Raw genomic sequence first — 21,329 nt, 5'->3', positions numbered from 1 at the left:
GCCCTAAGTTGTAAAACACACTGATACCCACACAAGCACCAGGAAGATTTGAGGAATAATTCAGAGATCCTCTGGGTCAAAGGGCTGTCAGCTGCCACCTAAACACTGACAAGCAAAATCAAATCACAGCCAAGGAAATGAGCCATGAAACACTGATTGCTCCATACATAATGGCCTTTTTTTCCCAATTGCTTAGCTCGAGAATTATTGGATTGTGCAGAGTTGCTGACTTCACTGCAAACATGAGAACTGCTTGCACATATTGCCTGAGTGTATAATCAAATCAAGACCATTGATACAGGGAGTGAACAAATATCTCTTAGTATGTGAGAACAATGGATCTTTGTTCCATATGAGAGCCCTCAGAAAGCTTATACACTGACCGAAGGTAGAGCACCTCCAGGGACTCTGAGCGCAGTTTGTGCTCAGCGTTAATTGGTTGTGCTTTTATTGGATAATTCAGACATTAGCAAGACCCATTTAAGATAATTGTGAAAATGATTGTGAGCATATGTGCTTTGTCATGGCAACCATGGGAAAAGTGCGACAGAGAGGAATATACTAAAGTTCAGATACAGCTTTAGCATATTCGCTACAATGAATGGAATGCTTTCTGTTATACAATGGAACGTCTACCAGCGGTGATTCATGTGACCAAAAAGACAGATCGCTAGACTCTGCTTAGTCCATGGTTTCAAATTGCAGCACTTGGCTATATTCTTCGTGTGAGACAGGTCAACTAAGCCCCTACCCCCACCCATATCATCCCAGTCCTGGTGCATCCACACCTTGGCTCATACATCAGTTTGGAACTTGGGGCGCCAGTCCTGTAACTAAAAACTCAACTACAGGGTATAGGTGGGAATTTCCCTATACAGGTCAGTGATAAGTTACCTAAGAAACAAAGAAATTACTAGTCCTCTATCCATATCTCTCTGAACACTCCTGGTAGCAGTTAATGCACCCCATGACTGAAGGGCTCAGAAGTGAGTCAGTCACCTACAAACCCTATAGGTTTAAAGTACACAGTAGCTAGCAAACCAATGCGATTTGAGATTTCAGAGGAAACTACAGTAGGGTGACTGTGGGAGGCTTTGTGAGCTGGGGCTTCAAGCCAACAAAGTGTGGGCTTGACTGTGTCTGAAAACCTCATGCTGATAAATGGCCTCTCCAAGTAGACAAACTCAGAACACAAGGCCCCTGCTGCATAAGACCCGAACTGCTACCTCTGCTGCTGGCTGAATCTGATTACAGGCAGGCCCTGAGGACAGTCAGGTCATTGAGAGCACAGAGATGAGCAAACAATAAGATATTATCTGAAGGAATCTCCAGCTTTCCAAAGGAAAATGGTCCCTCTCAGTGTCACATTGACGATAGGATCCTCAACCTGACATTGAATCAGCCATTTAAGAAGAATGAACACTGCTACCCATTCATAGATACTCACTAAAATAATGAGAGCTCTTTTTTCACCCTTGTTTAAGACATATAAAGGGAAGCTCATGAGGTTTTGCGAGACAAGGCTGTGCAGAAATTGGAGCATGCAGCTGACTCAGATGAATATGCCTTTACAATGATTGGGTATTGAATGAACAATTCTATAGTCTTTCTTCTTACAGTCCTAGAAAAGGAGATATATAATACATGTGTTTCACTTCACAGTACTGTACTGATTCAATGTCATGCATATTTCTACTTAAAACAATTCATTTCAAAATAATAGTTTAAACAAATTCATTGAGTTCCAGCATGCAATATGCAGTCAGTGAATAACATGTAGTTAGCATAAAAAACATGTTCTAATCAAAGCTGTACATACCGGTACATACACAGTTCTACTTCTCTAGTCATGTATTTTTCTGACCGGCTCTCCCTCTTCTTGCTCTTTTCAAATAGTGACATCTTGTGGACACCTAGCCCCAGTTGTGTTGAACCTGTAGGCCTATGTATATTAGTATGTGTGAACACAATAGCGTTCAGTTGCCTAGCAAGCTACATAATCTGTACAGGGAGTTCTGGCAGGGAGAAACTGATAATTTCTGCCCAGTTATATTCAGTAATGCATCTTATTCAGCTGGGCGACAGCTTACACTGAAAATTAGGCTGCGTTAGGTAAGCCAGGAATTGCTCCCATGTAGTCGATTTACTCTCATGTCATGACTGCTGACAACTTAATTTTAAAATATCAATATAGATATGTTATATTAAATGACAATTCCTACTACTAGCTACTACTACTAGCAATAAGTCTCTTGCTTTTGGACTATAAACATGGAGCTAACTTTAGGTAGCCACAATGGAGAGCAATTGAGAATTTTACCTGGCAAGTATAGCTCTTAGTATGCATTTTTTTTAACAATAAATTATACTGATCTAACACAATATCTGGCAAAGTGGCTAGCAGAACTGACAGATTTGACAAACGTAGACCTACCGAAATTTACTTGGAAACCAGTCTGTTATGGCCCACGGTCCTGCGGCACAACCCAATTAAAACAAAACCTATATCATGATAGCATTGTATTGAGATTGCAAAATAGGAAGTGATATACAGTGGCTCAGGAGAATGTATTATGCTTATTTCTGGCCTTATAATATAAACTAATGTCATATTTCTTTGCAGGCATGTGTTTTGAACTACAACCATGGAGGGATTTGTTAACTCTCGAGTTGTATTAGTTGTCTCGCGATATTACCAAGCCTGTCTGCCAGGCACCAAGAAGAGTAGCGATGAGAGGAGAGAGGGAGTGAAATATCTAGGTTGCTCTAGTAAGCTAAAGTACGACCAATATTTAGCCAACATTTTGACGTAGAGGTTGCACTTGAAACCAAAAATCTCCAAACCGGTTACATGCTAAACGTGGCTTGCTGATTATACGCAAGGTGTGATTTGAAAGCACCGGCAACTGAACCCAAATTGTATGTGTCAAGTGCTAACTGTTAGCTGTCAGGCTAGCTAGCATAGCCATTTAAGCAATGGCGTTGAAAAGAATTCAAAAGGTGAGTGTTCGTGATGCTGTTTGTATATTTCTTTCATGTGCACGCCATAGATTCTAGTAAATATATTTTTGTAAATGTGAGGCCCTCCATGAAGATAATGTGTAGCCTTTTCTGTAGTTCGACTTCGCCTTTTAACGTACTTGCTTGCTTTTTTGTGCTCCTCTTAAAAATAACTGACAGACAAAGACGAGCTAACCACACTGGTGGCCTGTTGGTGCATTGCTACTGTAGCAATGGGTATTATAGCAGCGCAATAATTATGACAAATTTTTTGTTTGTGTTTAATATTTAATTTTTATTACTTATACTTATCTAGACACAATGAGCTACCGATAGCAACCTTAGCGATCAATACTGTACCTAAAGGTGGCTAGACAAGCTAAAGAAGTTACCCCGGAGACCTGCGCTAGGCTAGCAGTACATAGTATGTAGGTCTTTGGTTTGAACGGTTGACATGTAGAATAGCTTCAAAAATCCTTAGCTTGTCAGCTGTCTTTATTCTTCAGGTGAGCCATGAAGAGTATGGCCGATGATGTATTTAGTCGTTGCATGACAGCTGTTTGCAAGTTGCCAAAATTGAACCCCAATGTCAATGTTGCCATATATGGGATGGCAAATGGGGCACTGGAGCAGGCCAGGGTGTGTATTTATATAACAGAATAGACAGGCTTCACATGAAGACTTGTTAAATAACGGGGGTAATTTAAGTTTAAACAGCTGCTGTTTGTGCTTATAATAATGTCATGAGTAGTATGTAAAGGAGGTAGGGTTTGGCCATGCCGTTTCCATTCTCTGCTGATATAATTACGCTATGTTTTTTTATTTTAAATTTTTGACATAGTCCACTTTCCTTTATTATGTCTATAGAACATAGATTTGTTTCTTACTGTAATTTGTAACTTTGTGATTTATGAGAATTTAGTCTGTAACAGTGGTCTCCATAACCTGACACTGATGAGAGACCAAAACATTTGCTTCTTGAAATCAGCTGTCATAGAATCACCATTTACATAGCAACAGCCATGGTGCATGATAGTGGAGCAAACATGGCTGCCACTGAAATCTGCAATGGCAAATCTTTGTCTATCAATGGCTCAAATTTACTGGGGGGTGAGGAATGGACCCAGGAAATTAAGTTAAGTTAGTCCACTTAGCATATAGCAAGACCTCTATGGAAAGAGACATTGAATGTCAAAGTTGAAAAGAGGCTGGTCTCTGGCACAGAGCTACACTTCACTCTCTCACTCAACACTAGTACACTAAACTGGAAGGTCTGTTTTCTGACTTCACTCACCTTCCTATGCATTTTCTGTGAAGACCGTAAACCAGAACACAGACTTTAGCGTTCTGGCAGCTCTGTTGTTGGTCAATGTTGTCAACATTGTTCGAAGTGTGACTGATCAGACACTGTTGCTCAGTTGATAACAGAATTAAGGGACACATACTTATGTAGTAATTTTACTGATTGTGTAAAATATCATTTTATTTTGAAGCTGAACAGACTCAATTGATTGAAAAATGAGCACCTTCATTCAATCTTTCTTATAAGTTGTTTTTATTTTTCTTCTGAAGCATGTTGCTTAGCTGGATCTCATTGAAGCATGTTGCTTAGCTGGATCTCATTGAAACATGTTGCTTAGCTAGATCTCATTGAAGCATGTTGCTTAGCTGGATCTCATTGAAGCATGTTGCTTAGCTAGATCTCATTGAAGCATGTTGCTTAGCTGGATCTCATTGAAGCATGTTGCTTAGCTGGATCTTATTGAAGCATGTTGCTTAGCTGGATCTCATTGAAGCATGTTGCCTAGCTGGATCTTATTGAAGCATGTTGCTTAGCTAGATCTCATTGAAGCATGTTGCCTAGCTGGATCTCATTGCGACAGATAGTGCTTGGCCTTAGTGATGAGCTACTGGTATCAGCACATTTTCCTGTGTACCCACACCTACCAAATATGGAAAAAAGATAAAGACTTTTCAAACACAACTTAAAATGTGACTGAATTGTCATGTGTGCCTTTGCAAGGAGCCTAGTTGTTATAGTAATGTGATTGACCAGTAAGGTCTAGGCTGTTTCATCATGTACCAATTGTATTGCCTTTAGGAACTAACAGACCTGCAGAGGGACCCACCTGCACAGTGTTCTGCTGGACCAGTTGGAGATGATTGTAAGTAGCTAGATAATTAATGTTTTAGTGTAGGGCAAATCATAAACATAATCTTGGTACCTCATTGCTGTGTTTACAACGCGTATATTTTTCAACACTGCAATTATCCTGTGTGTTTCTGTGCATCTCAGTGAGTAGGCTATATCACTGCACTACCGGGCGATAGTTTGCTTCCAAGTAAAAATGTATAGACTATTGTATTGTAATTCAATTTAAATAAATGCATTTATTATATATTTTAAATTTGTTTTTTTCAGTGTTTCATTGGCAAGCGACAATAATGGGTCCAGTAAGTGAATTTGATTCTTCACTCACTTGAAGTATGCATTAAAAATATTGTAAAATTGCTGTCCACAAACTTAACATGCCTTTATTTTACTTCAATAGCATGACAGCGCCTATCAAGGTGGAGTGTTTTTCCTTACCATTCACTTCCCCACAGATTACCCCTTCAAGCCACCAAAAGTGAGTAAGACTTTCTGCCTTGTGTGTTCCATTATGGGGCTTTAGCTCATTTTACTAACTCACCTTCAGCCATTAATTCTACTGTGCTAAGAGCGATTGGCTTCACCTGTAAATCACAATATTCCTTCTGTCCCATCACAGGTTGCATTCACAACAAAAATTTACCACCCTAATATCAACAGCAATGGAAGCATTTGTCTGGATATATTGAGATCACAGTGGTCACCTGCACTTACAGTATCAAAAGGTAAGGGATCATAGCAGATATTTGTGATGAAGACAATGCATTTTGATTGATATTTCACACACCCAAGATCGGAATTACAAAATTAACTTGTCCTTGTCTTTTATATTGTTTTCAAAACCAGAACAGGGGCCTATACTACGAAGCAGGATTTGGGGTTAGCGAGCTAGCTTTGGGTTTAACCCTGGCTTTTCGGTCTCACGAAGGTGGTTCACTTCTAACCGGGGTAGATCACCATGGTAACTTATGCTGCACGGCTAACCTGCTCCGGAGCAGGTTAAGTTCAGGGTATCGGATCAAAACGTATGAAAGGCCCGCCTTCTGACCAATCAGCTCTCTGGAAACAGGGAGTCACCATTCCTACAGGATCCCGATATGGACAAATATACAAATGAAAATCCCAATAAAAAATTGAAAACTGTTATTTTTGAATTAACAGACAGTAAGAAGTGCTGTTCGCAGGGCGACGTGGTTACAGACCAGTAGAATCACGTTGTTTTCCATGATAACTTATTATATCGGAGATATAGCAGGTAGGCTACTTAATTGACCATATTATTAATGGATTAAAGTTACTGTTGCATATATTAATTGCGCTGACTTTATTTAATTGGATTTCCAACAGTGTTTGGTTCAATGTCGGCTATTCATATTCCATTACCGCAGCCCTGAAGAACAAGAGACCGACTTTATGAATAGAAAATCTTTTTACAGCCTCAATGTGTCCACAAACTATTTTATCAATGAAAAATATGCCCACTGTGTCCTAATGACGGGGCAGTTCCTCCAGTAATCCTCTCTAGCCTTGGAAGCTGAAACAACTTTTACTTTTCGCGGTTATGTTTTGTAATGCTGACAGTTATTCATTATAAGAATTTGTTCTTCTTGAGAGAAGAACCCAATGTTAGTAGCTATCCATTTCTTTCCGATACCCATGTTGAAAATGTCAGCAGGAAATATTAGGGCTTATATCATCCTATAATTAGGTCTATTGTTTATGGCTTTTATTGTTTGATTAGCCTATTTTATTATTTTCGCCTATTTTTAGGCTATTACTTATTTTTATGGTTTTGCGCTTATATTCTATGTCCTTTTCCCCACTGAATCATATTACTTTTGCTGCACAACTATCTAATTTCCCCACGGGGATCAGTAGTTTCATCTTATCTTATCCGAATTGTCTGATCTGGATCTGTCCATGTTGCAAGTGATTGGCTATTTGTTACAAACCCCGCCTCTTTCTTGTGAACGCCCTCATAGCTGTTAGGTAAATCCTGGGTTGACAGAGCCAGTTGATAACCAGCTACGTGAGACCGGTTATCCAGGATCGCCAATGTTAGGTTTAGTGAAGCCGGCTAACTCAAACATACCCTGACTTTGTTGAACTTGCTTCGTAGTATAGGCCCCAGGACTTTATATGTGTGTGTGTGTGTATATATATATATATATATATATATATATATTCCTATATTTATAGTCCTGTTAGTGGATATAGTCTAGATTATGGAGTCTTAGAATGAGATCTCAGGTTTTATACTAGTTTATTGGCATTTTATTGATTAAAAACAATTGCATGGTGTGTCTGCATTCAGGAAAACAAATGGGATGTATAAATATTGCACAGAAAATAATTTACTCTTAGGAAATCGAGTTTGAATATAAAAATTTTTGGGAAAAACAATTGTTTTATTAAAGCAATTTGATGGTTTGGAACTGTGATGATTATCTAAAAATTTCAAATGATACCCAGCCGCACTAGTGGGCAATGGGCATTGTTAATTGTATATGTTAAATAGTGTATGAATGTATACCATGATAGTGTTGATGGAAGCTCTGCGTTTGAATGATCTGTAGGTGTATTTAAATGTCATTCAGATTAGTATAATTCTTTAAAGGCCATAGCCAATTGTGATTCTGTTAATGTCATCTCATCTAATTATTTCTGATTCATTCCTCTATAGTTCTATTGTCTATCTGCTCTCTTCTTTGTGACCCAAACCCGGATGACCCACTGGTGCCGGAGATCGCCCATACGTACAAAGCTGACAGGGAAAAGTGAGTGCAGAATGTGTGCTTTTACCACAGTCACCCATCAACCTTGCTCACTTACGATACTGAAGTGACAAAGTTCTTACTTTGAAAGTTGACATAAGAATTTAATCACACTGTGCATTTGTTTTACAGGTACAACAGACTAGCAAGAGAATGGACACAGAAGTATGCAATGTGAGAATGCCAGTGAGATCAAAATACAAAAAGAGAAGTAAAGAAACACGTTTGATATTTAACGCAAGGCAAATGAGCAAGAGAGGAAATATAACTACACAACACCCCATCTTTTGGAGAGGGAAGCGATACAATGAGGTACAGTGCCACCTGGCTTTCAATGTGTTGAGCTGCTGCCATGTGCTATCCTTCGTGACTTGTATGGATGTGCTGAGCAGGACCTGATGGACTCCTGAAAGCACTCCCATATGGATACTGGAACCTCTTCACAGTCCATACCACCACACTCAGACTTTTAACTGTTACTTCTGCTATTGTGGTTATTACTATCAGTGTTACTATTCATACTCTTATCATTATCACTGTTGATATAAGTCATATCGTTGTGTTACTCAGAAGCAAAATGTTTGATTTAGGAGATGAATTTCTCCCTCATTTCAAAGGTACTGTCTGTGTCCCACTGGATGTCTTGTATTACTGTATTTCCATGTATTCAGTGGCCTTTCTGTGTTGTTATTGTTTTCAAACGGTACACGTGCAATTGAGGCAGAATGTTCCCTGTTCAGCACAAAATGGTGCATGGCCATTACCAGCAGTTGATCTGTTGCTCACAACAGTTCCGGATACTGGTCAACACATACTGTCTCTACCCCGAAACAATGTGAAAGAAGGATTGGTTTTTATCACTCACTGCATTTCGAGATGCAGCAGTGTTCAATGATTTTGAAGATACTGGATAGCTGCTGTAAGACCTAGCTGCCCCTTGCCTTGCTGTTGAGTAAGAAACAGGCAAGGGGGAATGTCCTCTACCATTTTTCTCACCCATGTTGTCATTGCCCTTATATCTTTTTCAGTATCCATCCACGGCTGGTGTCATAGTACACAAACTCCTACTGTTGTATATGGTCATCATTGTATAGCTGTGAACATAGCTACACCTTGGCATGCAGCTAAGCTGTTTGCCACTTCCTCAATACAGTTACTCAGGTATCCAGCCAAATCATCAGCCTTTGAAAGGACACTGCAGTGACCCATGGTGAGAAAAATGACCAGGGCCATATCATCAAACTTCTCAAAAATAGTACTGATCTAGGTTCACTGGTCAGTGTACATGACAAAATAATCCACACTATGCCTGAAGAGGCAAATCCGTCTCAGATCAGCACTCCTAAGGTTTGATGCTTGATGCTTATAGGCCCCGATGTTCTGTGTTGCACATCCAATATGCTGTCCCAGAAGTACTGTCATTTCCTTGGAGAGGGGGCTTTTTTCACTATCCCTCCCTCTCCAGCCTCTTGTCACCACCCCAGTTTCCTTTATTGTTTTTGAACAACACTTGGATGTGAATGTTTTAAACAGCTTTTAACTATGCTGTTGATAAACGTGTACATGCTACTGTTTTCTAAAATGAAATAGCCTTTGGTTACAGTTGGTGTCATTTATACTCAAAATGGGAACTTCAACAGACTTGACATTTTGCAGACTTTAGGAATTTGAAGTCATGTACACTTAGTTACTTGAGGTGAAGATTTCTGAAGATTTGTGGAATTTCGTCATATGTACCCCATGGTTTTCACAGTAATAACTTGCCATGGCAATTTCATCTGCTATAAATATCAGGTGATGTGAAGCTTTGTCATTCTCTTTGGATCAGCTTTTCTTTATTTTCATATCTCATTCACCATTGGGTCTGCAAATGTTTGTTTTGTTTTGGGATTAATAACCTACACTGACAGTAAAACAGTTTGCCTAGGTGATATATTTGTGACCTTACCTTTTATTTTTATTGTATCTTTGAAAGCTTTAGTTTTAGGCTATTTTTTTCCATGTCACCAGAAATGAACATGATTGTGATATGTCATAATGTAATATCAGTTTCAATATAATCCAATGTGGCTGCTGGATTAACTAGTTAGGATATGATATTTTTTTTTAATCAAACGTAGCCTATAACTTTCTGATGCTGCCAATATAAAGGGAATTAACAATTCTGTCAGAAAGGGGAAGAAAATTTGCTACTGAGGTGTTGTATTGAATGGATTCATCCTTAAGGGTCCATAAAAATTGTATAATCTTTGATGGTAGAATTAACACCATGGTTTGATCGCCAAATATAGTTTTTCATCATTGTTAGTAACTGTAGAGAAAACTGTCAAACTATTCAGAACTGGATGTCTCGAAAATCGAGTATATATTGAAAGGCTTTGAAAACATATCCTCTCTGAATGCAGTGAAAATCCTTTTGCTGCCAGACCATAATTGAAAATGACTTGTGTGTAATACTACTAGTCCAAACTTAGTTTGCATTGTTAAATTGTTGTTTGTTTGGCTATTTATTTATTTATTTGAAAGCCGAGAATCTTCCAATTGTACGATTGAGTGCAGCCTCAATCCATCATGTTCCTTTTGACAGACAGCCTGGTGTGAGTGACGCTAACTAGATTGACTTCCTTTGTCCAGTGTGCTCTCAATAGAGTTCATATAGGCAGCTTGGCATGCTTTGCACTCTGGAGAACCTCCTCACAGCCATTTGCCAGATATCAGGGATTTCGTTACAATTCATCTGCCTAACACCTCTGACTAAAATCTTAGCCTTAACCCTCATTTTGTATATAGATAAAGAGAACATCTCATGAACTGTAAATTTGCTATCAGGGCTGTTTCCCCTAAAGGGCCATTCATTTCATCAGTAGACATGCAAGTTGCTAAGACTATTTACATAGTACCACTAATTTTTGAAATATTCAGCCTTGCTTTCTCTGAAATGCAGGACCAGCCTTCTAACATCAATAATGCATCTTAAAATTTGGAATCTATGTGCTAGACCTGTCACCATGAACAACCACCTCCCCTTGCATACACAAAATAACCATTGACTTTGTCAAAACAAATGAATAAAGCTCATTTTGTTTTACAATTGTCTGACATTTTTTTCCGTGTCTTTTTTTAATGTTCAAGTAATGCTGGGTTAGAGCAGTGGTGTAATGATAGTGGAGGAGGGGGTATCCTGTGAGCTGAGGGCTGATTATATTCTTAATACCCAGAGAAAGAGGTGAGTAATATACCTGTGTATACCCTCTACTGTAGCATTGCCGTACACTGAAACTGTTCACCTGTGTTGGCCAGATGGGAGTGAAGATGCTAAATGAAGATGCAATTGATGTGTTGAATAAGTTAATTCAGTAGATAGCTCCACCTGTGACAGAATGAGTACCTGTGGGCACTGCTCTCTGGGGTACGTTTGATTCAGTGGCCCGGGCGAACTATCGGCAGGGCAGTGCGGTGCAGTGAATGGTTTCTTTGCATAGATGAATCAAAATATCCTCTTCTTCGTGCGGTGAAAAGCGATAATTTTGTGATTCTGAAGAATTCAGAGTAAATTGGCCTTGCACCGGTTCGTAACCGGGTTGAAAATAAATATACACCAATGCAAGCTCCGCCCTTTCGGACTGCCACGCTATATGACACTCAGGACGTCCTGCCTGTGATGCAGTTAGTGGCCAAATCAGCTTCCTGCATAACTGAGATCTCGAAGTCAGCATCGTCGCCACTCCTCCAAATAGGAAGGGCGCATCCCGGATAGCTAGCTGGCTAGCTATACTCAGCTTAACGATGGCAGTTAACCTCAGCAAAAATGGCCCTGCATTGACAGCTGCATATAAAGAAGTGGTAGATGAAAAATCCAATACCAACTGGTAAGGGGCATCGTTTTGCAAACTGTGCTAGCCCAATTAGTTAGCTAGATAACGTTAGCTACATAGTTGGCTAGCAGCGAGCCAGTCGACAACTAACGTTAGATTAGCTGTAATGTGACCCAACCTACCAACACTGAACCTACTGCTGGCCAGTTAGCTTGCGTTGACTAAATTAGCGATAGCTAACTTTGGAAGTTTGAGGATTAACTTAAGCTTCCTAACATTAGTTGCCCTTCTTTGTCAGACATGTACTAACGCTGGGTATCTTATTTAGCTAGCTGGACAGCTAGTGTTGGTTGGTTGGTTAACTTATTCATTTACGCGGAATCACTAACTAGCTAACTACTTATAAGCTTCAACAACAAGGCCTTTCATGTCCAACGTTAAAGTATTTGCCTCTTCACAATATCTTCATTTTTGATACGATTGTCTATCACTGAGATGACTATAAGTAACTACCTAACTTACTTCCTGGTAAGAGATGACTATAATGTGAAAGCAGTGGCTAAGTAGGAACTTCCTCTGCACCTACATAGTCGTCTGCGTTTGCTTGAGGTTGAGATGAAACCTGTTGATGGCAGCGGCAGTGTTTAATGATGACCTGAATTAATTACTCTCATGCAGCAATTGTCTAGGGGGTTGAATTTATCTCCTGGCTCCACATTCACTCAGAAAATGACTCGGTTGTGATTGTTCCTTAACCCTCATTCAATTTTATGCATTGGGCAGCAGCTGTCTAATAACCACCCCTTGGCTCTTACTGCAGTCTTGTGCTGAAATGATGCTGACAGGCCTCTCTCACAGTTGTGAACTTGCATTGACTGGGTTCAGTGTCAGCAAGTACCAGTCACCCAGTGAGAGGATGGCTGATGGCTAAATGCCCTGTCCCTGACCAATGGCTAAGCAAAGGCCTTCATAAGGACATTGACCCTGTCAGTGCGCTCTTATGCAACTAAGCCCACTGTTATTAAGCTGTCACTCTACAGAAAATAAGACAGACCCAACAAAGAGTTGAAATCCTTTTGTTACAGTTTTTGATTTGATGTTTTGTTCTGTGGTGAGGGGTACATTTGAAATGAGGCAGAGTGCTCTGTATAGTATAGTATACACTGCTCATATTGGGACATTTTGAGCCAATACTAAGCCTGATTTTTTTTTTTTTTTAGCCAGTATGGATAAGATACAAGTGTGCTAATATACTATATATTCTTTCACTTTTACCAATTTACTTTTGCACACATTATTTTGTTTGAATTGAAAATGACAGCCTAAGTATAGAATTAACTGCCACTGTAATGCATAAGATGCCTATAAGGTAGCATACAATGCATTACATGGCTTGCTGACAATTAAATAATGGCAGCAGATTTCATAAGTTGAGTTTCAGTATTAGAGAAGGCCAAATCAGTGATCTCCTATTTACAGTCAATATCTACAGATACTGACTGGTGGCTGAATAATGAGGGCTTCTCTAGTTTTCTATGAAATGGGGCCTGAAGGTCTTCAGTACCATCAAGACTGTCCTGGACCTCCTTTCTGCCTTCAGAATCACTGCCTTAATTCTGAATTACTCAGCAGTGATCACGGAGGTATAATGTGTCTGATTTTAGCACAGTATCACTCTTATCTTTCTACATTATGCGGAACAGAGGCACTTGGATTTTTCTCCAGCCAGCCACACTTCCTGTTTTGTCAACTAAGGCCTAGTGTTACTTACTGTCCTTTCAAAATAATGTCATTTGTTTTTAATTTGATGTTGTCAGTCATTTTGTAAGAGTAAGTGTGAAATGGTGGATATCTCCTTTTGGAACAAAATTCTTCATGTTTTTCTGTGTGACCTGCATGGCATTTGAATATGCTTAATCTGGTGTTATTCTCCACAGGGCCTTGTTCACCTATGAGGGAAACAGTAATGATATTCGCTTGGCAGAGAAAAGCGGTGAGTAGTTGTTGTTATCAAGCAGTTTGCTTGAACTGGTCTCATTGTAATATTATCGAATGCGAGCAGCAGCTACACTGTCAGCGTACAGCAGCGATGCTGGAATACCAGCACGAACGGGTTGTTTGCCTCCGCTTTCTCAACCCATTATTTGAAAGAAAAAATGGCTGCCCACAGTTATATAACCAACCATTTGACTTTGCCACAATGTTTGTGTTTCAGATGGAGGACTGGAGGAGTTGGTTGAGGAGCTGAACAGTGGAAAAGTGATGTACGCTTTCTGTCGGGTCCAGGATCCAAATTCTGGTCTGCCCAAATATGTCCTCATAAACTGGGTTAGTGCTACAATGCACAAAACTACATTTGCTTGTCCTCTTTGTAGCTGCCATTCTTGAATTTGTAGCTCATGGATAATGAATAATTCTTTGTTTTTCAGACCGGAGAAGGAGTGAAAGATGCCAGGAAAGGGCTATGTGCGAATCATGTCAGCTCCATGGCAAACTTTCTTAAGGTGATGGTGTACTGATTTTAGAGTCTAGTTCAAGTATGCATTTGAATTGCTGCCCTACCGCTCAGTCTGTTTATGTTTACGGGAGAGGCTATTAGCATGTGAAATTATATCTCACTAATGGCTTTCAGCAGGATATGAAATAAAGAACAATAGAGAAAAGACTAGCACTGACCATGCTGCAGGCGTTGTTGGAATAATCCAACAGCTCTGTTGGAGGAGTGTCAATGTCATTCATATCATGCCAGCAGCCACTGCGTGTCAACAAACTACTGGGTGGTGCATGCATTCACCAAGATAACTGCAGATATTTCTTTGTATGATTGCCTGTGCTTTAGAGGAACCAATATTTCATAACCAAATAAGGCTTCTGCTATTCCAGGGGGCCCATGTGACAATAAATGCCAGAGCGGAGGAGGATGTGGAACCTGAGGTGATCATGCAAAAGGTGGCCAAGGCCTCAGGAGCCAACTACAGCTTCCACAAAGAATCCAGCCGCTTCCAAGACAGCAGTCCTCAGGGTCCTGTGGTACGCGTCGCATGCAGTGGACACTCGTTCCTGTCTCGTGCCCTCCAGTCTGCTTATCTTGCGTGCTGGATCCCCATCTAGGCTCATTAATCTCAATCAAAGGCTGGATGTGATAAAGCACATACTCGGGCTGTGGTCTCAGTTTTTAGATTTCTAAAGAGGATGTTCTAGTTTCAGTGTCGTGGGTACTTAGATTTACAAGCTAAGTGGAAATCCTGTTTCCGTAATTGACACAAATAATGTCACATTTTCACAATAGAGATTGGTCAGCTTGAGTAGTAGTAATAATAATACTGCTTTGTCATGCTTTGTTGGGGCTTTTTAGCCTTCGTAGCTGAAATGTCTTGTGATATCAGTCACTCGCTTGTAGCACCGTCCTCCACCAGTAAGCAGTTGAAAATGATTGACTCATTGAACTAATGATTGGGCGCGTCTTGAAATTCTAATAGCTGGGGATTTTTTACAGGCCAGAAAGTGAGTTTTGAAAGGCAGAAATCTCAACACCTGGCAAAGTAATTGTTGTCATTGGTATTGATCAACAACCCTATATTATGGTCATTTGTACTATGGGACACTAAAAAGTTTAAATATTGCACCTTTAAGCCTATTCTCATCATTGCAATGTTTATCCCAATATTGGATTACTTGCATGAAGCCGTGATGTGTAGCCTATATAATGATGTGAAGCTGGGAATGCATTTTTAATTAGCCTTACTCAGTATGTTGTTGATGTGTTGGGTTTTTTCACACTATATAGTGTTTTGTTTAGAGTGACATGACTCAGCTAGAATCCAGAGGCTTAGTGAGAGTCATGAGGACTGCTGTGCTGTTGCAAGAGAAGCCAAGTCAGGCTGTTAACTCAGCACATTAAGCCACCTGGTTGTATCCGTGCTCGAAAACATTGCATTGCACATTCTCTGAAGTCTTTATGATATGCTGCCTATTAGCTCTCCATGTCATTGCCTGCATTTCTGCATATCTTAAGAAAATGTATTATGTTTTATGTTGATAATATGATAATTGGCTTTCCTCTCTCATAGGGCTCGGTGTACCAGAAGACCAATGCTATGTCGGAAATCAAAAAGACCAATAAAGATAACTTCTGGGCGCAGGCAGAGGTAGGCAGAGTTTTCTGACCTCAGCTTCACATCTGAGATGGTGTGAAAAGAACCTGAAACCAGATTTTGTGATTGCAAGATGTTTTTTTTTGCAAAATCAATCACTCACAAATATTCCAAGAACTCCCTCAAATATTGCAAGAGCATGCAATTTTGAACCACATATTTACCTCAGAAAGCCCTTTGAATCATTTAAGAAAATTACTGGGCAGGCAATTTCCATGCATTACCACAAGTGTACAACAGTAGTAAACATTCAGTCTTGAATCATAGAACTCCAGTTTTGGCTAAGCCCCACACCTGTTGCACATAAACCCAGAAAGTACCTTGCAATGTTTTTTATAAAAGCAGTTGTGAAATCAAGTTTTTGGTCACAATAAGCATCATAAAATGTATTATAGGAGATTTTCTATAGGCTATAAGCCAAACTAATGCTGGCCTTACCACTCGGCTTTCAGAAAGACGAGGAGAAACGGCGCCAGGAGGAGCGGCGCAAGGCCGAGGAGGAGCGCCAGCAGCTGGAGAGAGAGAGGAAGGACAGAGAGGCCAAGGAGGCGGTGCAGAGGGAAAAGAGGGACAAGGAGAGGGCCTCTGAAATCAACCAACAAAAGTAGGCATCAACTGAACGGGAGAGACTGTTTTTTGCAGTAGTTCCCATTCCAAAGTTCACGTTACATCTGCTCAGTCATTTAAATGGCGATTTGTTTAACAGGAAGTACCAGCAGCAACAGGAAGCTGAGAGCAGAGACCGAGAGAAACAACAATGGGTGAGTTTTCTTGTGGCTTCCAGGACGGTCTCACTGTCTGAGAAGATTAGGCTCTGATTAAACTAGCTTCAGCTGTAAAATTACCTGATGGAAGCGGCTGCATGTAGAGACACATTTGAACAGAAATGTGTGTAAATAATGTATGGTTTGGTGTGAAATTTACCTTAATGATATTGTTTATTACCTACTTCGATTTTTAGTGATTATGCTGGTAGTTAAAGGAGTTTCAGTAGCGCACAGATGTGGTAAAACCTAGTCTAGAAGGTAGCTGATGTCAGTAGTGCCGACATTAACATGAGCATCATCAGGAGGAGCAGGAGAAGGAGTACCAAGCAGCCCAGAAGAAAGGGGTGAAGCGAGGTGAATCTGTGGAAAAGGCCAACGTGAGTTCCCCTTCTGGAAAGTGGTCTCTTCTGGACTAACTGCCTTCTTTTTTCCCCGTCTTGAGACGAGTGCTTCTATCAAATGTTGAACTCTAGAAAACGTAACTTAGTGCATCAATCTTCCAGTCTTTATATTAATTGCCTGATGTTTACTTCTTTCTGTGGTCATTGACATCATTCAGACAGAATACACTGTTAGGAATTGTTGTCTGTAGTTTGTTTTTCCTCCCTGCAAAACGCCTGCATTTAAGATCTGCACTAGTCACGCTTGTCACTGCATTTAAGATCTACACTAGCCATGCTTGTCATTGCATTTAAGATCGACACTAGCCATGGCTGTCCAGTGCTCATTGTACGTCTCGCTCCCATTTTTCTTGTTTTGTTTTAGGAGGCGGCCTCTCTCATCTCTCAGCGTGCCCTGAACCCCAGAGAGATGTTCAAGCAGAGAGAGAGGGGCATAACTCCTAGCGACTCAGAGGTCCCTGCTGCTGCCCCTGCTAGCCCCCAGCCAGGTAGCGCCCCCGCTCACACCGTGTCCTCTCCTTGTGTTCTAAATGTCCAGCTTCTCCCGCATTACTTGCAAAGCTGTCCTAGCCTCGCTCTCAGGTGCGGGTGGGTGCGACCTGTCAGGCGAAAGATGCTAGAGGAGATTCTCGTCTCCCGGCGCCGTCCTTTCTTAAACTTTCCATCAGACTCTCTAGCCGTCTCATAGCCATACTTAACACTTTGTCTCCCAGCCTCATCCGTTGGTGTCACTGCTCTTCTGCTCAAACCGGTCTGCTCTCTCTTTGTTCTCTCTCTCTTGTCCATCGCATGCTTTGGGGTTCCATGTGTGTCTCTTCTCAGGGCGTCTGCAAAGCCCTTTTCTCTCTAAGCAAGCGTATGAGTCTGAGCGGGCCAGCTCACCCCAACGCCAAGCCTCTCCTGTGCCAGCAGGCTCCGCCTCTCCTGTTCGTGCCACAGGTCTGAGCTTGCACACACACACACACACATAGACACACACATACACAAAGAATACATATACACACATACACAAAGAATACATACACCGCATTTAGGTGGTAGTCTCATACATAAGTAAAAAAAAAAAAAAAAAACATTGACACCACGCTTCATTTCCCTTTGTCATTCCTGTGCAATCATCTTCATATCCCTCACTGCAATTAATTTCGTCATGCATCATCCATGCACTCGGTGTTCTGTGTATTCTCTAAAAAAACTTCCAGATGAAGGTTTTTTTTGTGTGCAATGTGCGAAGAATGTCCTAATGTTTGAGAATGTGCTTTTCAAACATGTGTGAACTTGTGATCGTGTTCCCATGTGTACGTGTCTGTGCTTGTGTTGTGGTTGATAAGAGCCTGATGTGGATGATGGACAGTCCAGGTGTGAGTATGATGAGCAGGAGGCCGCCCCGCAGGAGGAGTGTAAAGGTGGGGCCCATTTCACACACACCGACCTCAGTCTTAACACGCTCTACATACATCAGCTTTTCCAACTCACCGGATTAGAGATCTAGCCTACCATCCGCTTCTTATGAAAATCCTGTTTTATTTGTCGTGACCATGTCCGCACACATTCCCTCCAGACGAAATCGGCCGTCAGGATCAGCTGCTGCTGCTGCCACCTGCTGGTAGAGATGGACAGTGCTCGCTTGGATAATCAGATGGTTTTCTCTCTTTTTTTCAGAGGAGGCACCGGCTACAAACTCCTATGTCCAGGAGCCGGCCCATAACGATCGCTATGAAGAGCCAGCTCAGGTGATGGTTTACTTCAGTTCCACACTAGGCTGGACTAGACTAGACATTTACCCTTTAGCAGGAAATGCAAAGACTGGGTTCTTCCATCAGAGAAATGGATAATTCTGAAACATAATTTTCCTTCCCTCAGCCTCAGGTGGAAGAGAGTAACACCAGTGAAGTGACTGCCGAGGAGACGTCAGACAGAGGCATCTGTGCTCGAGCCCTATATGACTACCAGGCTGGTAGGTGTTTGATCTCTGCTCCCACGAAAACCTATAGTAAACACTCAGGAATGGGTCCAAGCATGCCATACTGCCTGTTAATAAGCAGTCAAAGAATTGTCACCTTTTTAAGACTTGTAGTCTAGGAATTAATTTTACTGTTGCACTCATTTTAAGTCACTTTGGAAAAACGTGTCAGCTAAATTCTTAAAGAGTAACAAGACCCCAAATCTGTGTAAAGCATTCTACTGAAATCTGCTATTGGCTGATCTTCGGTGCCAGATGATGTCACCTTCTATAGAGTACAGTAGGTGGTGACATCACCTGGCACCAAATATCAGCCAATAGCAGATGGCAATTTCAGTAGCATGCTTTTACCATTAGATGTCAGGCTTTACATAGATTTGGGTTTGGGGTTTATTGACTCTTTTAAAATTGTAATGTATTGTAAAGTGTATTATAACAGATATCTGCATGAGTGTGGTGGTGTTGCTGAGGTACTACTCCTTTTTTTTTTAAACATTTTTTTTTTATTTTTCCCTTTCAGCTGATGACACGGAGATCTCATTTGACCCCGATGATATCATCACCGGGATCGAAATGATAGATGAGGGCTGGTGGCGAGGCTACGGCCCGAACGGCCATTTTGGAATGTTCCCAGCCAATTACGTGGAGCTTATGTAAGCTCCGGCCCAGCGCGCTCACCAGATCAGCCCACCGGCAGCCCCACAGGCCCTCTGCAGGAGAACAACACGCAGCCACGCAGCAAGCCAGACCTTGCATCCAAGTGAGCTGATCAGGTTGAACCGGAGAAAACGATCCTCCACATCACGGACCAATGAAAGGATGGTAATCACGGGGCCAGAAGAATTTGAAACCTCTCCTCATTTCCAGAAAGCGATTCCATTATGTTGTTGATGTTGTAAACAATTGATGGCATAGTTTAGGGATTTGTGAAAGACCCATAGGCTGGCCAAAACTCCCCCCCAAATGAATCTCTTTACCTATAAATGTGATGCAGTAAAATATCAGCCTTTGTTAATGTTTCAGTCTTAAATTCCATTGTGAGCATTGATAGCACTTGTAGTTCACATTCCTTTAAAGAGTGAATTCAGTTGTATTTCAGGTATAATTCTATTGTTACTTGTAGCAATTGCTCCTGTCCATTTCAGGAAAAAAAAATCAAACATGGTGGTACCAGCTACAGTATAATCTTTTGCCTTGTTTTTGCCTTTCTTTCCAGGAAGACTGAATTTTTCCTTTTTTATTATCGTTTTTTTTATTGAACTTAAATTCTGTGTGAATTTCAAACCACAGTTTAGTATTGTTTGCAGTTGAAATGACTATTTAAAAGCAACAGATTGTTGTATTTGCTGTGCTCTGGGTGGTAGACTTCAATGATGAACGCATGATACGGTTAACAGTCAGCTTCTCATTGTGAGTATAGAACGGTTGTTTCCGTTTCTTGTTCCCACGCCCCTGCCTCCCATCCGTATCAGATCATTTCAACATATTGAACTTTTCAGGGACTAGCTGCAAAGAGGAAAACATAAGTCAGCACCATTTGTCTCATTTTTATTTCCTGGATTTTTATTTCTTGGATCTCACTGGTTTTTAGAGGTTGAGTTTGAGTGCATCCATAGAAGAGCCATAGTAAGATACTATATCATGTAGTGCCATAAGGAGGGTAACTGAATGGGGTGATATCCTCTGAAAAGCGCTTGTGACATTTTAATAGAACATTTGGACAATTTGACAACAGACTTATGCAAGATCACTGTTTTTAACTTGGAACAAAAAAAATTTTTGCAAATTTTTTTTTTTTTTGCTTTTCTGAAGCTTTGCGGTCAGTTGATGAACGGAAAATGAATTATCAGTGAAAAAGGGCATGTATCCATTACGTTATTCATTTTTGTTTTTCCAGAGTATATTGTAATGCACAGACATTCTTCATAATAAAAGGAATAAATGTAGTTGTGTTGTCACATCTTTCCAAATATGGTAAGTATAACATGGGCTGCACACTTTTTTAAAAAGTATATGAATTCAGAAAGCCTGAGAACAGCACCTAAACCCTTCAGGGATTTTCAGAGGTCTAACTGTAACTCAGACATAACACACAAACTTCATCAATATGTGCTCTACAATCAGTTTCCTGGAATGACTGGGGATTTCACCTCCGTTGCGCAGGTTTCATTTTCACATGAAAAATCTGATTTTACTTCTCCCACATCCTCGATGATTAGATCTCTGTTCAGTTGAGTGAGGCACAGAGCGGCCAATGAAATTATTTTATCGTTCAAATCATTCTTAAGTCAAAAGGAAAATTG

General features: G+C 40.7%; 2 protein-coding genes across 3 annotated transcripts; both read left to right on the top strand.

Moving 5' to 3' along the window:
* The first annotated feature begins 2,734 nt into the window (after positions 1-2,734).
* Positions 2,735-11,025, top strand: ube2d4 (ubiquitin conjugating enzyme E2 D4). Its single transcript, XM_071923724.2, has 7 exons — positions 2,735-3,000; positions 5,102-5,165; positions 5,423-5,454; positions 5,553-5,630; positions 5,772-5,877; positions 7,836-7,929; positions 8,059-11,025. The coding sequence occupies exons 1-7, from the start codon at positions 2,977-2,979 to the stop codon at positions 8,102-8,104; spliced, it is 444 nt and encodes a 147-aa protein (XP_071779825.1). The 5' UTR covers positions 2,735-2,976; the 3' UTR covers positions 8,105-11,025.
* Positions 11,026-11,639: 614 nt separating this feature from the next.
* dbnlb (drebrin-like b) lies at positions 11,640-20,972 on the top strand. 2 transcript variants are annotated; one of them, XM_078285140.1, is made up of 15 exons: positions 11,640-11,795; positions 13,679-13,734; positions 13,957-14,069; positions 14,171-14,245; positions 14,625-14,771; positions 15,812-15,889; positions 16,348-16,499; positions 16,602-16,656; positions 16,965-17,039; positions 17,428-17,551; positions 17,886-18,002; positions 18,395-18,469; positions 18,726-18,796; positions 18,927-19,020; positions 19,547-20,972. In XM_078285140.1, the coding sequence occupies exons 1-15, from the start codon at positions 11,713-11,715 to the stop codon at positions 19,681-19,683; spliced, it is 1,452 nt and encodes a 483-aa protein (XP_078141266.1). In that variant the 5' UTR covers positions 11,640-11,712; the 3' UTR covers positions 19,684-20,972. The 2 variants fall into 2 exon arrangements, with proteins under 2 accessions (XP_078141266.1, XP_071780370.2); XM_071924269.2 differs by lacking the exon at positions 17,886-18,002.
* Positions 20,973-21,329: the final 357 nt, after the last annotated feature.

Source organism: Centroberyx gerrardi, chromosome 8 (genome assembly GCF_048128805.1).
Source record: "Centroberyx gerrardi isolate f3 chromosome 8, fCenGer3.hap1.cur.20231027, whole genome shotgun sequence".
In the NCBI taxonomy this organism is placed as follows: domain Eukaryota; kingdom Metazoa; phylum Chordata; class Actinopteri; order Beryciformes; family Berycidae; genus Centroberyx; species Centroberyx gerrardi.
This window is presented reverse-complemented; position numbering and strand designations above follow the sequence as displayed.